Here is a 13,574-nt window from a genome sequence, read left to right as displayed (position 1 = left end):
TTCTCCTTCCCCTTTGCAAGTGCTTTCCTAACATTTAAGCTATTTCTTTCTTTCTTTTCTTTTTTTTTTTTTTTTTCTTTGCTGTGAACTAAATGGATTACTTTTTATCTTGCCCTTGAGGGACGTGAAAAAAACAATTGCTTGCAATCCTCTTTGTAAGAACCTTTCTTTCTCCCCGTTTAAGCTCCCTGTCAGCCTTCTCTTTTGCGTACCAAACCGGGTTATTTCCACCTTTTATCCTGTGGCACGGGACACACCTGCGGCTCACTTCTGGCCCCTAGCAGGGGCCACCCCACCGCGGCGACCACATCGGGAGGGCAAAAGGCTGGGCCAAGGGGGCCGTCGAGCGAGGACCATGTGCATCCTCCGGGGCTCCCCCAACCCCAACCCCTCCCAGCAGGGGGGGGTCCTTATTCCCTAAAGATTAAAAATAATTAATTGCGGGGGGTCGAGGAGGGGCTGGGGAGCGGCTCTCTCTTTCCACCGAGGCTCCCGACGCCTCTCCCTGCCCCTCGGGTGGGGGGGGGGGGGAGGCGTTTCCCCCCCACCTGCGCCCATCCATCCTCGTGGCGTCGGGGCGGGCCGGGGTTGGAAGGGGGGGGCTCGGGGAAGGACGGGGAAGGGGGGGAGGCGGGCGGCGGAGGCGGGGCCGGCGGCGGCGGCGGCGGCGGGGCCGGTTGTAGTCCGCAGCCCTCCCGCGGGGGCTCGGGCATCTCGGAGCGGCGGGCGGTGCGAGCGGCAGAGCCGGGGGGGGCCCGGCGGCGGCATGGAGGGCGCGCACCTCGGCCGGGAGCTGCTGGCGCACGCCGCGCTGGTGCTGCTGCTCAGCCTCTTCCCCGCAGGTGGGAGCCGAGGAGGAGGAGGAGGAGGAAGGCTGGGTGTGGGGGGGGGTGGCGGGGAACTTTAGGGGACACCGGAGAGGGGAGGGAGGGGAGAGGTGAAGGGAAGGGGGGAGGCAGAGAGCCCGTTTGCGTTTGGTATCGCCCCCCCACCACCACCCCAGTCGCTTTCGCGGGACGCCCCGTAGGAAGAATAAAAATCATAATTTGAAAAAAAAAAGTCCTTTGTTTGCGCTGCGCGGTTCTCCGGGGTTGGGAGGGGGCTAGAAGCATTCCCTCCCCCCCCCCCACCCTCCCAACCTCTCCGGGCCGGGCTGTTTTGACAATAAACTATCTCTTCATCAGTACAAAATGTCCCCGCGGTTTAGCGCTGCTCGAACAATAGGCAGGGGACGGCCGCCGCCGGCAGGTGCTCGGCGCTGCCCTGCCGGGACGAAGCGCGCTCGGGGGTCCCGGGGGGAGCCGCGGGGGTCGTGGGCTCGGTGCCCGGCTCGGTGCAGCCCCGGGGAGAGGCGTCGGAGCTGGGCTTCTGAGCAGAGCCGAGCCGCCTCCTAGCGAGAGGGGCTTCGGGGGTGCCAAAACTTCGGTGTGCCGGGCGGGGGACCCGAAGGATCCCGTCTGCCCGCAGGGCGAAAGGGGTTCCCCCCGGCTCGACCTCGCAGGGCTGGAGATTTGAGGCTTTATGGGGTTGCAGTGCTCGGAGGCTTTGCACGAGGCTTTCGGAGCTCGGCAGGTGCCCGGGGAGGCGGCTGCTGGTGAGCTGCACGCCCCGGAGCGGGGAAGCACGGGCTGTGCGCCTCCTGCTAGCTGGCACGGAGCTGAGAGGCAGGAGGAGATGAGATGCTGGGGGCTGCACCGCCGGGCTCTGTCCTCCCCCCGGCCACTGTGTTGGGTAAAATAACCTGGAACCGCTCCCGTGGTGATTTACGGGGCTCTGTTGTAAGCACGCTGCTTTGGGACGTGAGAATTGAATAGCCACCAACTTTCTTTGCTTCGTGTACTTCTTGTATGAACTTAAAGGTTATCCTTCCTTTTATGGCTTAACTGTCCTTAAGGAAAACTTGGGAGGCTGGAAGCATCTCCTGGAGGGCGTGAGAGTATGGAGGGGCAAGGAGAAACTTTCTCTCCGTCCTTCATCAGGTTCTGGGTTCAGACACTTGTGGGAGACATTTCACCCTGGGGGCATGTTAGGCAAACTTGTGTAGACCAAAAATACACGGTGTGGCGGGTAGAAGTGACTTGCTGCCAAAAAAAGACTACCTGCCTTTGGGTAGGTGCCTGTAACACCTGTGCATCACACAGCCATAAGACATCCAGGGCTAGTTTTGTGCCACAGGAGGAGGTATCAGACCGGAGGCTTGTGTCCTGGCAGAGCTGACTTGCTCAAGGACTGCTCTGGAGTTAGCACGTCACTGTGCTTGCCTCGCTGCAGATGCATGGCTGGATGAGCTCCCACGGTGCTCATTCAGACCTGTCCGCTATCCTGTTGTTTATTCACATGCAAACTTATATTAAGTATCTTTTTTTTTTTTGGCTTTTAGTCAAGAGCTTCTTCCTTTGGTTGCAGATAGGGAAGGAGGATGTAGAAAACAAAGCTTAACGGAGCTGCTCGGAGTAAACCATTCATCTCTTCTGTCCATAGTCCCTTCCTATTCTTTGTTTTTCTTGCGTCCTAACGTATGCTTCCACTTTTCCTTTCACATGGGGATTGCTGGGTCCTCCTTTTATGCACTTTTCTGAAATGATCTTTTCTCTGTGCCTCTCCTGTCCTCCCCCGAGGCTCTCCCCGTCCCCCCCGTGCTCTACCAGAGCCTGCACAGCATTTCCATCCCGCGGTCATGGAAGACTGGACATGATTGCTTCCAGCATCCATCAATATACCCTCCTTTCAGTCAGCTGCAGAGCAATAGGAGGCTCTCCCCGTGCCCAGAGGGAAGAATGTCTGCTTTCATAATGCTCCCCGGTACCTGTCAGCTGGGGGGAAGGAGGACTGAAGGAGGAAGACTGAACTTGATGAGTTTTCTGATTGCTGTTGCTTAGTCGCTGCCTTGACCCCCTCGACCCATCTGAACACCCAGCCCTCCCTACTCCCCCGTTTCCACCTCTCCTCGTCTTTTTCTCCTCCCTCCCCTGCAGCAGTGCTGATTCCCCTGGGCATAAACGTGGCCCAAGGCCACTGCCAGGAGCAGAGTGGAAATGTTAAAGATTGCTCAATACTCGACTCTTTTCCTTCCGTTACAACTGGGAACCTTCTCCGAGCAAGTGCCTAAGTGATTTTTCTTCAGGCTTCATAATGAAGACTGGGATAAATTTGCCAAGAAGCGAGACTCACATTTGCGTCCAGTTTAAGTACCATTCACAGAGACTGGAGGCATTTCCCTGTGCTCTTTTTGCGACTGAGAGCCTCTCGTCGACAGACGAGCGCAGCTGCAGTGTGCTTGGGTTACTCTGGCTCTCGGTGGGCTTTCTACCAGGAACCTACTGTCACCTGCCAAAACAATAAGACTGCTTTGCAGGTGTGTGGGTCGATTCAAGGGTCCTGACGCACCTCAAGCAGGGACATGTTGCACCAGGACAAAGGTGGAATCAGAAAGGATATGTCTTAAGCACATGTAAGCCCAGACAGGGGCAGATTTCAGGAGGAACATCTGAGTCATGTCCCAGTCAGGAGGAGTTTCTCATAGTAGAGCTTGGCCTTTTCTCTCTGCGGTCTGTAATGAGGGGCTCTAGTGATACCTCTGTATTCTCTGCATTTCAGCCTGCTGTATTCTTAACTGTAATTCCTTGGTTTTTAATCTATTCACAAGATTTTTAAGGCATAGCTGTAGCTGTCAAGCTAAATACCAAATATTACGCATCTGTGGTTTGAAGGAAAGCTTCTTTCTAGCCTGAACTTTCAGTAAACAGGCTGGTGCAATCCGAGGGTAAGGAATAACAAATTCTGGATGAAACAAGAACTGCACAGCATCAGATTGTTTCAACAACATATATGTTTATCTACAATACATGACAACTGATCCAATCTGATATCGGTCTCGTAGAAGAGAGGCAGTAATCGCTCAAAGTTAAGACACTTTTCAGCTGTTTTTTTTCTCTCTGTGTCCGTGAAGATGAATGCCATTGCAGAGATCAAGCGCTGCACATTGTCTTGCTGTACGTATGTGACACACATTATTTTACAGATGTTGTTTTCTTTCTTGTGTAGTACAAACATCTTCCAGGATTTTGACTCATTTCCTTAAGTCTCTTTCAGCTGTATAAAGAATGGCTGGAGGAAATGAGGTCTGATGTCCTAACGCGTTGTAGTTACTGTAAGAACCCTCGCACTTTAAGTATAAAATGTTGCCTTTCTGTAATAACTTAATACCTTCTGAATATTCCCCTACACAGGAAAAAACCTGCACTTGTTTCTGTCCTTCAGAAACTCAGCTCCCCCTGTTGAGTCTCTTCAGCCCTAGAACAGCTTGAGGTGTTCACTGTGACCTTAGGCAAAAGAGATCTGATGCTAAAGACCAAGGGTATTAGAAAGTGGCAAACCAAACCAGTATTTTATGTCTTTGGGACATTTATTAAAGAAAATCTGAAGAGAATGCACATGCAAATTACCACAACTTGACACGAAAGGCATTTGAAATTTGTCTATATTATTTTACTGCGGAAGTGTTGTGCTTTGCTCTTTAAGTAAATTTTTGGAGGCAAGAAGGGATTTTCCAAAGGGTGCCTGACCCTCTTTGACAATGTGACCCACAAACGGCCATAAACGGACATAATTTTACGCGTGTAAGTAGTCTCATGGGCTTGTTGCCAGACGTAATGGCAACTGGAGTGTATTGTTTGTCCACTGGCCAAGATTGCTGCAGTTAGTGATAAAAGCGTAAGAGGAATGTAAACATCTGTGTTTGAAGGGAGCAAGCGACTCCTATTTTCTAGGTTATACCAATTAGAAAACACAGTAAGTGTTAATCTCTGAGAGGGTTTACTCTTGGGGATTATATCGATTTATTCTGAAAACCTATGTTTTCAGATAGACCCTTAAATGGATTTTTAATGTTCATGCTTGTGTCACAACAGAATTATTTTGTACAGCATGTAAGGCCCTTGGTTATGTTATCTTTTGCAGCAAACAGGCACACAAATAACAGATAAGTTTCTAATGTTGCTAACGTGCCATGCAACTCCTAGGCTGCTCGGTACAGATCCTTTCTGAAGACTGTAGCTAAAATAAAGCATCATTTAGTAGCATTATCAACTGCAGGGAGTTTTGTCATTGTGGGGCTGACAACATTAAAAGTCTATGATTTTAAATGTCATCTGACAGCCAAGTCCCTGATCGCGTAATATAATCATTAAATACCTGATACAGAGAAGAACTCAGTACTGTCTGCTAAGCACTGACAACTGTAAATCTAAGTGATAAAGAGGATGTATGGGCTGATTTAAAGTAAGAAGAGATGAAAACTATAGAAGAGAAATTGGAAAGTCATAACGCATCTCTTGTATATTCCTTGAGGCCTGACAAATGCCAGGTTAGTTCTGCATTTCCTTTCCTTTCCCATCAGTCATTGTCTTATGCTGAGTGCTTCTCCATTCACACTAGGTGACCATGCTCTTCAGGACATGAATCAGACATCTAGGAAAAGCTTTGTGCAAAAGCCACACTGGAAAAAGAAATGAAACTAGCTGGTTATGAAAGAAACTGTGCAAATATCCCCCTGTCATTCAGAGCCCGTGTGTTTCAGAGGGGCAAAAATGGCCTGAATAAGCTGTGTAAGTCAGCAGTGTTTTGGGTATTCACATACCTTGGCAGCTCAGAACTAACTAGGTTCCTGCTGAACAGCATCATGAGATTAAAAACTGGTACTTGGCTCTCTTAATGTCTTTTTTTTTTTTTTTTTTTTTTTCCCTGTTGTTGTTCAGGAGTTAATGGGTGCACCAACGTCACAGGTTGACGCTTATGTCCACAGCCCTCAGGACTGGAAACTTCATTCTTTGCTAAATGAAATCTGACTTTCTCACACATTCACCTGACTCCAGCAGCAGGGTTTCTAAGAAACAGAACAAATATTAGAAAGCTTCCACAGAGCTAGCTGTAAGAGTATGGCTGGAGGGGACCTGCAGAGGTCATCTGGTCTGTCCCCTGCTATCTACCAGGGTCAGGCATAGCATGTCTTTCCAGGAAGACTTCTGGCTGGCTGCTCTAAGACAGACTTGCAGTACAGATTTTCCCACTTGTTTGTTTTTGTTTTATAATGCTTAACTAATTGTTGGAGTTCAAAGCTTCTGTTGATAGATATTTAACCTCATCTCCCTTGAAGTTGCTGAGTTCTGCTCTTTTTTGCCCTGTTCTGGTGGACATACTGAAGTGATCACCATCTTCTTGATGATAGATAGCATTTCATGTATTGTCAACTAACATCACACCTTTGACTTTTCTATGATGAACAAGTACAGCTTCTTCAGCCTTTTCTTTTGGTGTGTCTTTTGTAACTCATCCTCCTCCTGCTGTTCTTCTCAGTCCTCTCCAACTTGTTTGCATGACCTCCAGGGACGACACCTGACTGCAGAAAAGAAATGTAGTGCTTCCAGGTTTAACAAGATAGTTATTTCCCTGTGTAGTGTGCTGCAATTTGATTCAAAGCATTGTAAATCTGATCTTAATCATGATTTAAATCAGCCAACAGTAAGCCTCATGCTAACTGTTTTGCATTTGTACTTAATCATTTTGTAAAGAAAGGTTTAACCTCCTTTATTACCATTGAAATAGTTTTAATTAAATATAGCCTTTGCACTTAATGTTATACTCAGTTTGATTAATCACAGTGCATGTATTTAAGCAATTATGTAGCTTGTTACATACACACTTATTCTGATTCTTCATGTGTATGTTTCAGTATGAAGACAGAAAGTGTTGACATTTCTTATGTATTAGATAATTGATTTTTTTACTTATGATTTGCATCAATTACAGTGGAGGAAACCAGAATTCTGAAATGTTCTTCTGTTAGATAAAGAGCACCACAGAGAAGCCAGCCAATTCCAAAGAAAAAACTCATTGAGAAATGTTTTGAAATAAAGAATTAATGTCTGAAAGCCCTATCTGTAGTCAAAACTGGCGGTTTCTAGTCACTATGCTGCAAAAATTTCAGAACTATTCGATCTCATCCTCTTTTTATTCTTAGAATGGAAATGGAAAGAAACATCCATGTATTTTTTTTTTTTTTTCAACTCCTTTACACTAGCTCATTTCTGAATGGGCAAGTCGCTTAATTGAGTTGGACTGAATGAACTAAGTAAGGAAAATATTTTCTTTGCACTTGCAAGGAAACTCCAGATGCCAAAGACTGGTTTATCACTGCTGCACAACCTATCTAGAGGTGCTCAGTTAATGACTTCCATCAATTCAATTGTTTGATTATCTTTAAAATGTTAGCAGCAAGTGTAAAGCTTGAATAATATTATGCCTTTTAATTTTTCAAGGATTATAAGAGGTGTAAGCTTTAATTCATATTGTAGTTTCAAAGTTAGTTTTGAATATTTTTACTTCTTTAAAAGGAAAATATGCACTATAAAATGCCGCATTTTTATTTTTTAGCATAGTATTAAAGTAAAAATGCATGTTAATGTGGTATTTGTGCCGGAAATGGTTCTGTTTGTATACCTTGGAATTATATAGATGCTCTTACGCACTAGCAGCTAGTGCTGATGCATTCAGTTCTGCTTCTTAGCGACTGCCTGATTCTTTTCTTTACTTTTGCTGCCTCTTGTTTGCTATTTTATATGGCATGGAAGCACTTTCTGTGCCTAGATGAGCATAACTTTATAACTTTGAAAAGAAAGCATGTTATCTTCAACAAAATAAAAGCTTCCTCCCAGTAGCATTCATTGGAACACAAGCTGTTGAAGTTTCCTATTCCATAGCACATCTGACTTCCAGGTATTATATATAAAATTGCTGACTGTGCAATAATGCTAATATCATCATCTGTAGGATTTGGGGTATGCAGCACAATAAAAGAGGTCAGATTGAAGCTGCTGGAGTAAACTCTGCATTTCTGGTCTCCTCCTATAAACTAGATACCATCAGAAAAGGTACAGAAATGGGATTCCTTGCTTAGGCAGGTATTCAAACTGTACTCACAGCAGGATGCCATCTCGTGCACGTCCATTAATCTCTTCTGGGGTAGGAAGGAGGACAACTGTTTGAGTAAGTAGCTACCTACATGAATGCCATGTATGCGGTTTGTGGTAGGGCTATGTTAATAAATGAGGAGGTAAAGTACAACTCGCAAGAAAAATATATGTGGGACTTCTGTGGACACTGGAGATTAAGTTAAAAGGCTGAGTTATGTATCTCCTTGCTAGAAGATGACTTGAGAAACGAAACTGGATTGTCAGAAATATATCCTGATCTCTATATTCAAGGCACTTCCAAGACGTTGTCGCTGACAGTCTTGCTGGGTGTTAGCATGATTACCTGAAACTGGATTTGTTCATCCTCAGAGGTCCTGAAGAACCTGTGAATGAATCCTCCAGAAGTCTTCATGCTCACAGTTTCAGCAGACATGTGCAAGAATATTTCTCTAACGCTGTGTCCCCTTTTAAAAATACATGTATTAGAGTTGGTGTTGCTGGTAAGACAGTGCTTTTACACAATGTTTACACAGCATCCTAATTAGCAGCAAAGCTTGTGCACTAGTTAAATGAAGGAAATCTAACTTATTTCAAGCTTTTAGAAATCACTGAATGGATGAAATTAGTTTACATGGACAAATGTGGAAATACTCCAAAACAAACTTCTCAAATACATTAATTTGCCATGTGGATGGATTACATGTGATGAAATGACTTGTACTGCAGTAATAGAGGTATATAAATACCTTATCCACCTTATCACTGAAAACAATTTTTATCTCATGATTCTGCCAGTTTTTTCAGCAAGGGAAAAGAGAATACAGTGTAATATGTACATAAAAAATAGCTCTGCCTTTTTCTGCAAAATTTGGTGAGCATGTTTATTAATCTGAAGTTCTTATTTATTGCTGCAATCTTCTAGGAAAAAGTACTGAACTAAGTACCTAGAGAAAGTAAAAAGCAATGCTCCTCTTTGTGGTATTTAATGTGGTCCATCATAAGAGCAATGATAACATAATTATGCAATTATTGGTATATTTTCCCCTCTGGAGGCCTTATGTAGATGATTACCAGTGCACCTTTTAATGAAATTGCTACTATTTGATAAAATTACTGCCAAGATTTTAAATAATTATAATTTGCGTTGCCAAAAGTCTTACATCTCCTTCCTCAGTTGAGCCTGTTCCAAATAGGAATTAGTTCAGATTGCAGAACGATTCACTTTTCTCCAGTTTTCTCATTTATCTTCGTTAAAACTACCTTTTCACTGAATTTTGGAAAACATGCTTTCAAGCCCATGTTGTTCATTACAAGGAACATTTGTTCAAAATGGAAGTTGAAAGATACTGCACCTTTTAATGTAAATGTCAGCAAAGAGAAGTGAGAAGAAAAAGCTATCAAAGAAACAGACTGGATGAATGACAGCTGAATTTGAATATACCGTGTATTAGTGCACTTTTTGATTCCCTTTAATTGTTCTCCTTACTTACTTTATAATTTGTATATTTTATGTGTCTACCAGCTGCAAAAAAAGTGTGGGAACAGCTGTTTAATAACTAATTTTGGAAATTAGAGGGGAAAAAAGAAATATTTGTGTAGAAGTAAGGATCAGTGTAAATGCTGTATATTTCTCAAAATTGACAAGTGTTTTGGCAAGCAATTACTCCTTCTTTCCATAAATCCTACTTAAACGTGTGTATACACATTTATTTATCTGTCCTCTGTAATTTTACTTTGAATAAGAATTAGCAGGTAGTTGCTTTAAGCTCAGACCTTTCTTTTTGTTTAAAAACTTAAGTCTGGTTTTGCTTGTGAACACACTGCCTGTAGATTCCTTCTGTGGTGGGAAGTTTGGGTGTGGGAGACCATAGCATGTCTACATCATGTAATAAAATGGATTAATCACCTAGAGTAGGTTTCTGCTCGTTGTGCTTCAAGATGAATGGCTGGGCTGCTATAGTGCATATGGTTCTGTTCTGGTTTCAGTTGGTACAGGTGCTCATGTAAAACGAAAAAGCCCCAAAACTGACTACCCAGAAAAGCAATATTCAGGCAGGTGTTGTATGCAAACATGGAGAGAAGTACGGTGTTTGCTGCCGAGGCCATTTGGTATGTGTGCTGACCTAGAGTTATGTGTCTACCTTTGAGAAATGCCTCTATTAATTGCGTAAGGCATGGCAATTAGAAATGGTAAGCTGCTTAGTATAGTAGACTGCAAAAGTGTCTTGTCTGCATGGCTTGAGTGTCCTCACTCCTACAAGGAAAAACAAAGCTGGGGGAAGATGAATATGTCTTCTGCCTTTGGAAGGTACAGGTACCTCCCCCAGCTTTCTGCTTTGAGCGATCATGGCCCTGTAAGCCATCTCTTTAATGTTTGTTTTGCAGGTCATGTGCAGAGCTTGGTCTCCTCAGCCTGCTTCTGAAATAAGGGAGCAAAGTACGATTAGCTGCATATGCTAATTGCTCACCCTGCAGGAGGACCTGCTGGCTTCCGCCCACAAGCAAGGGATCAGCCTGGGTGCTCATGCTTGTCCTGTCCTGTGACTGTCTCTCTTGGAGAGTGGGATCTGCAGGGGGTTGGAGAGTTGGCTGGGTTTGTCTTCTGCCCAACCACATGTTGCCACCTGGCCGTGATACTCGCTGTTTCCGATTAACCACATGTCATTTGGAGGGCAGGTGATCTCTCTTTGGAAGTAACTAGGTGTCTTAGTTATCTGAGCTCAGTTATCAAAGCTTTTGATCTGTCCTGTGGAGTCCCCTCCCAGGACTTGAGATGTTTAGTGATGCAGTTCTGTGTAAGAGCAGTCTCAGGACATAGAGCTGAAGTCTTTCTATGGGATGGCACTGCACAGGGAGGTGGCGTGGCAGGGGTGTCTTGCAGCCAAGGTCCAGCCCCACCTATGGTTTCTCACACTTAACCCTTAACAGATAATAAAAACAACCTTTGTTCCAGGCTCCTTCCATTTCCTCTCTGGAGTTCGTTACGGGTGGGAATCGCCTGGCTCCACACTTGCTCTTTCTGTTGGGAGATACCCATTTCTCCATTCCTCTGGCTTCAGAAGAATTCTTTTTGGCTGCTCCTTTGAGTGCTGGGCTTCTTCCTCTTGCTCTCCCTACAGCCCTATGCTGCCTCTCTGCCCTAAAGGGCGAAGGGTTTGGGACTGGGGAGGGGGTGACGAGGACACTATGTGAGAAGACAGTGATTGCCCTCATGCAGCTGGGTAAACACCAAAGCTCATCCTCCCCCATTTTTCTGCTTGGTAACTTGGAGCCTCTGAGGATGCAAAATTTCAGTGCAAGTGCTAGCACAGCCGCTGGGAAAGAGAGCACTTCTACTTGGGAAATGCACAGCACTGAAAAGTCTGTTGGTCTGCAGATGGCAATGACTCTGTTAGATGGGTTAGAAGCAAAACGCTTGGGTCTGCAGGGCAGCCTAATCAGTCTAAACCCTACAATACATGATTGCTGACGGTTAAGTTAGTTTTCAGTCTCCAGAGTGAAACTGGGGCAGCGGGGCAGGTCAGTCTTTCTATCAGTAAGGAGTTGTGGCATTCATATGTCCTGAGACTCAGCAATACTTGCGAGGAACAATCATGTCTTTGGTCTTTTTTTTGGTCTATGTTGTTGAGGAAAACACTAGCCTGGGTGTTGGCATGGATGGTTTCTTCTGCAAAATAAGAGGGTATACTGCTAGCCTTGTCTTCCTCCGTAGTGTAGCTGTAGTGGTATGTGATGCAGCTTTCAGATCAAATCATTGAAAACTGACATTTGCCATTGCAAAACTTTTCATCTAGCATAAGGGAGAGTGTCTGTTTGGTGAAGTGGAACAAAACAAGTAAGCATATGATAGCATCTTTCCTTTGAAAAAATCTGGGAGGTTTTTATGCACCAGAGTAAATTAAAGTTCCTTCAGCGTGATTAACACGTGAGTTTTCCACTTACTTGTTTCTTTGGGGCATAAAATGGCAGGGAAAAAAAAATCTTACTGAAATGGTCTTAAATTTGGCTGTACAAAACATCTATCAAGTGCATAGTGGCTTTAACAAATAAGAGACAGAGTTGGAAAGGTGCTGCTCTTCAGTTAGACCAACTAATACAGAAAAACAGACAGGCTTCTGCTGTCTGTGACTTTTGCATGTGAGTTAGAGTTACTTTTGCTTCTGCTCTTTTAGACCTGCAGGAGGCTTGTGTGTCTGAAACCATATTCATTTTTCCAGCAGTACTGGGCATGCTGAAAGAGGATATTACCTCCCTGCAAGCCATGTCGTGCTGATATCCCCAGACCACTGTATCTACAACAGCGCCACTACTTTAACTGATAAAGCCTATCTCTTGTTTCTGCTCTCTTATGTTGTTGTAGATGAGAAACTGGAAAATGCAGCGAGTGAGGTCTGTGTGATACCTCTTGAAATGAAGTCAGTGCCCAGCTCTGCTGTTGTTGGGCTGCTCCACCTGCAGCTGCTACAGAAAGGCTGGGTTCCCAAATGTGTGCCTGGGGTTCCTTAAACAGCAACACTGCATGACAATAGCAAAATAGGGGTCCTTACAATGAGGTGTTTGTATGTGGTGGCTGTAGTGTGAAGTTGTGCTGTGCCCTCATCTTGGAAGATGTTTGAGATAAGTTTAACTTGGAAGGGGGCACAGTTTTTTGGTAGCTGTTATTGTTGGTTTTTTTTTGTTTGTTTGTTTTTTCTTCTCTGAAAGCTATCTGTTGTGTTGTTGAAATACTACAAACTTGTTCCTTTTAATGTTTAGATAAGAGTTGAAAAAGGAAGCAGAGGGACTAAGCTGCTGGCCTAAGGTTTTGCAGGAAACCTGTGGCAGAGCTGGGAATAAAATCCACCCTGCGTGACTCTTTGGCTTATCCCATGGCAGTCCCATGTCCTTTGTTTGCCTGGCAGCTGGAGACAATCTCGAGTTGCTTATGAGCATGATGGGGATGTGCACCTGATGTGCTTTCCCCTGCTATGGCAGCCTTGTGGCTGAGGCTGAAAAAACTCCCACATAAAAACAACTTTTTTCCAGGTTGATGCACTCCTTAGCCAAAGGTTTTGTGTTTGCACATCCCTTAATTGTTACAGGAACATTCTGCTGTCCTTAATCATATCCCTGCAATTTGACCTGAATTTCCTATTGGTATTATCTAGAGCCGTTTCATTTTCTAATTCCTCCAGCCTGGTTTTCCAGATGTTCCTTCTGCATGCAAAACTCACCAGTGCCGTACTCCCCCTCTTTCCTCCCTCTCCCTCCGTTTTTAGGGCTTAGGAAACTGCTTGTAATATATTCATGTATTCTGCTTCTTTTTGCAGTTACGCAGCCTTGTTCACAAGTGATCCCAGCATTGTAGTTCTTAATTCAGATTTGTTATTTTACAAGGAGAAGCTAGGGTGGAATTGACTGTTTTTGGCTGTGGGACACAGATTTAGAACATCCAAAATGAGCCTTGGGCTGTCCAACTCTGAGCTTTACAATTTATTTTGTTTGTTTGTTTTTTACATTGTTAATTAGTAAGTATTTGCCTTTTCCAATCTATTTTGCTAGCATAATTACCTACCTGCTGGTTGCCCTTGAGGACAACTCCAGAGGGTCATACAGAGCCCCCCA

At 44.6% G+C, this 13,574-nt stretch overlaps 1 protein-coding gene across 1 annotated transcript in view; it reads left to right on the top strand.

Annotated features, from left to right (window-relative positions):
- The first annotated feature begins 678 nt into the window (after positions 1-678).
- KIT (KIT proto-oncogene, receptor tyrosine kinase) overlaps positions 679-13,574 on the top strand; it is a 54,071-nt gene continuing 41,175 nt past the window's right edge. Inside the window, exon 1 of the mRNA XM_082760349.1 lies at positions 679-842. Within this exon, the coding sequence (XP_082616475.1) occupies positions 767-842 (76 nt within the window). The 5' untranslated portion in view covers positions 679-766. The remainder of the gene's footprint in view (positions 843-13,574) is intronic.

This window comes from Aythya marila (assembly GCF_965140915.1).
Source record: "Aythya marila genome assembly, chromosome: 4".
Lineage (NCBI taxonomy): Eukaryota > Metazoa > Chordata > Aves > Anseriformes > Anatidae > Aythya > Aythya marila.
The sequence above is the reverse complement of the archived record's forward strand: the minus strand, read 5'-3'. Positions and strand labels throughout refer to the sequence as shown.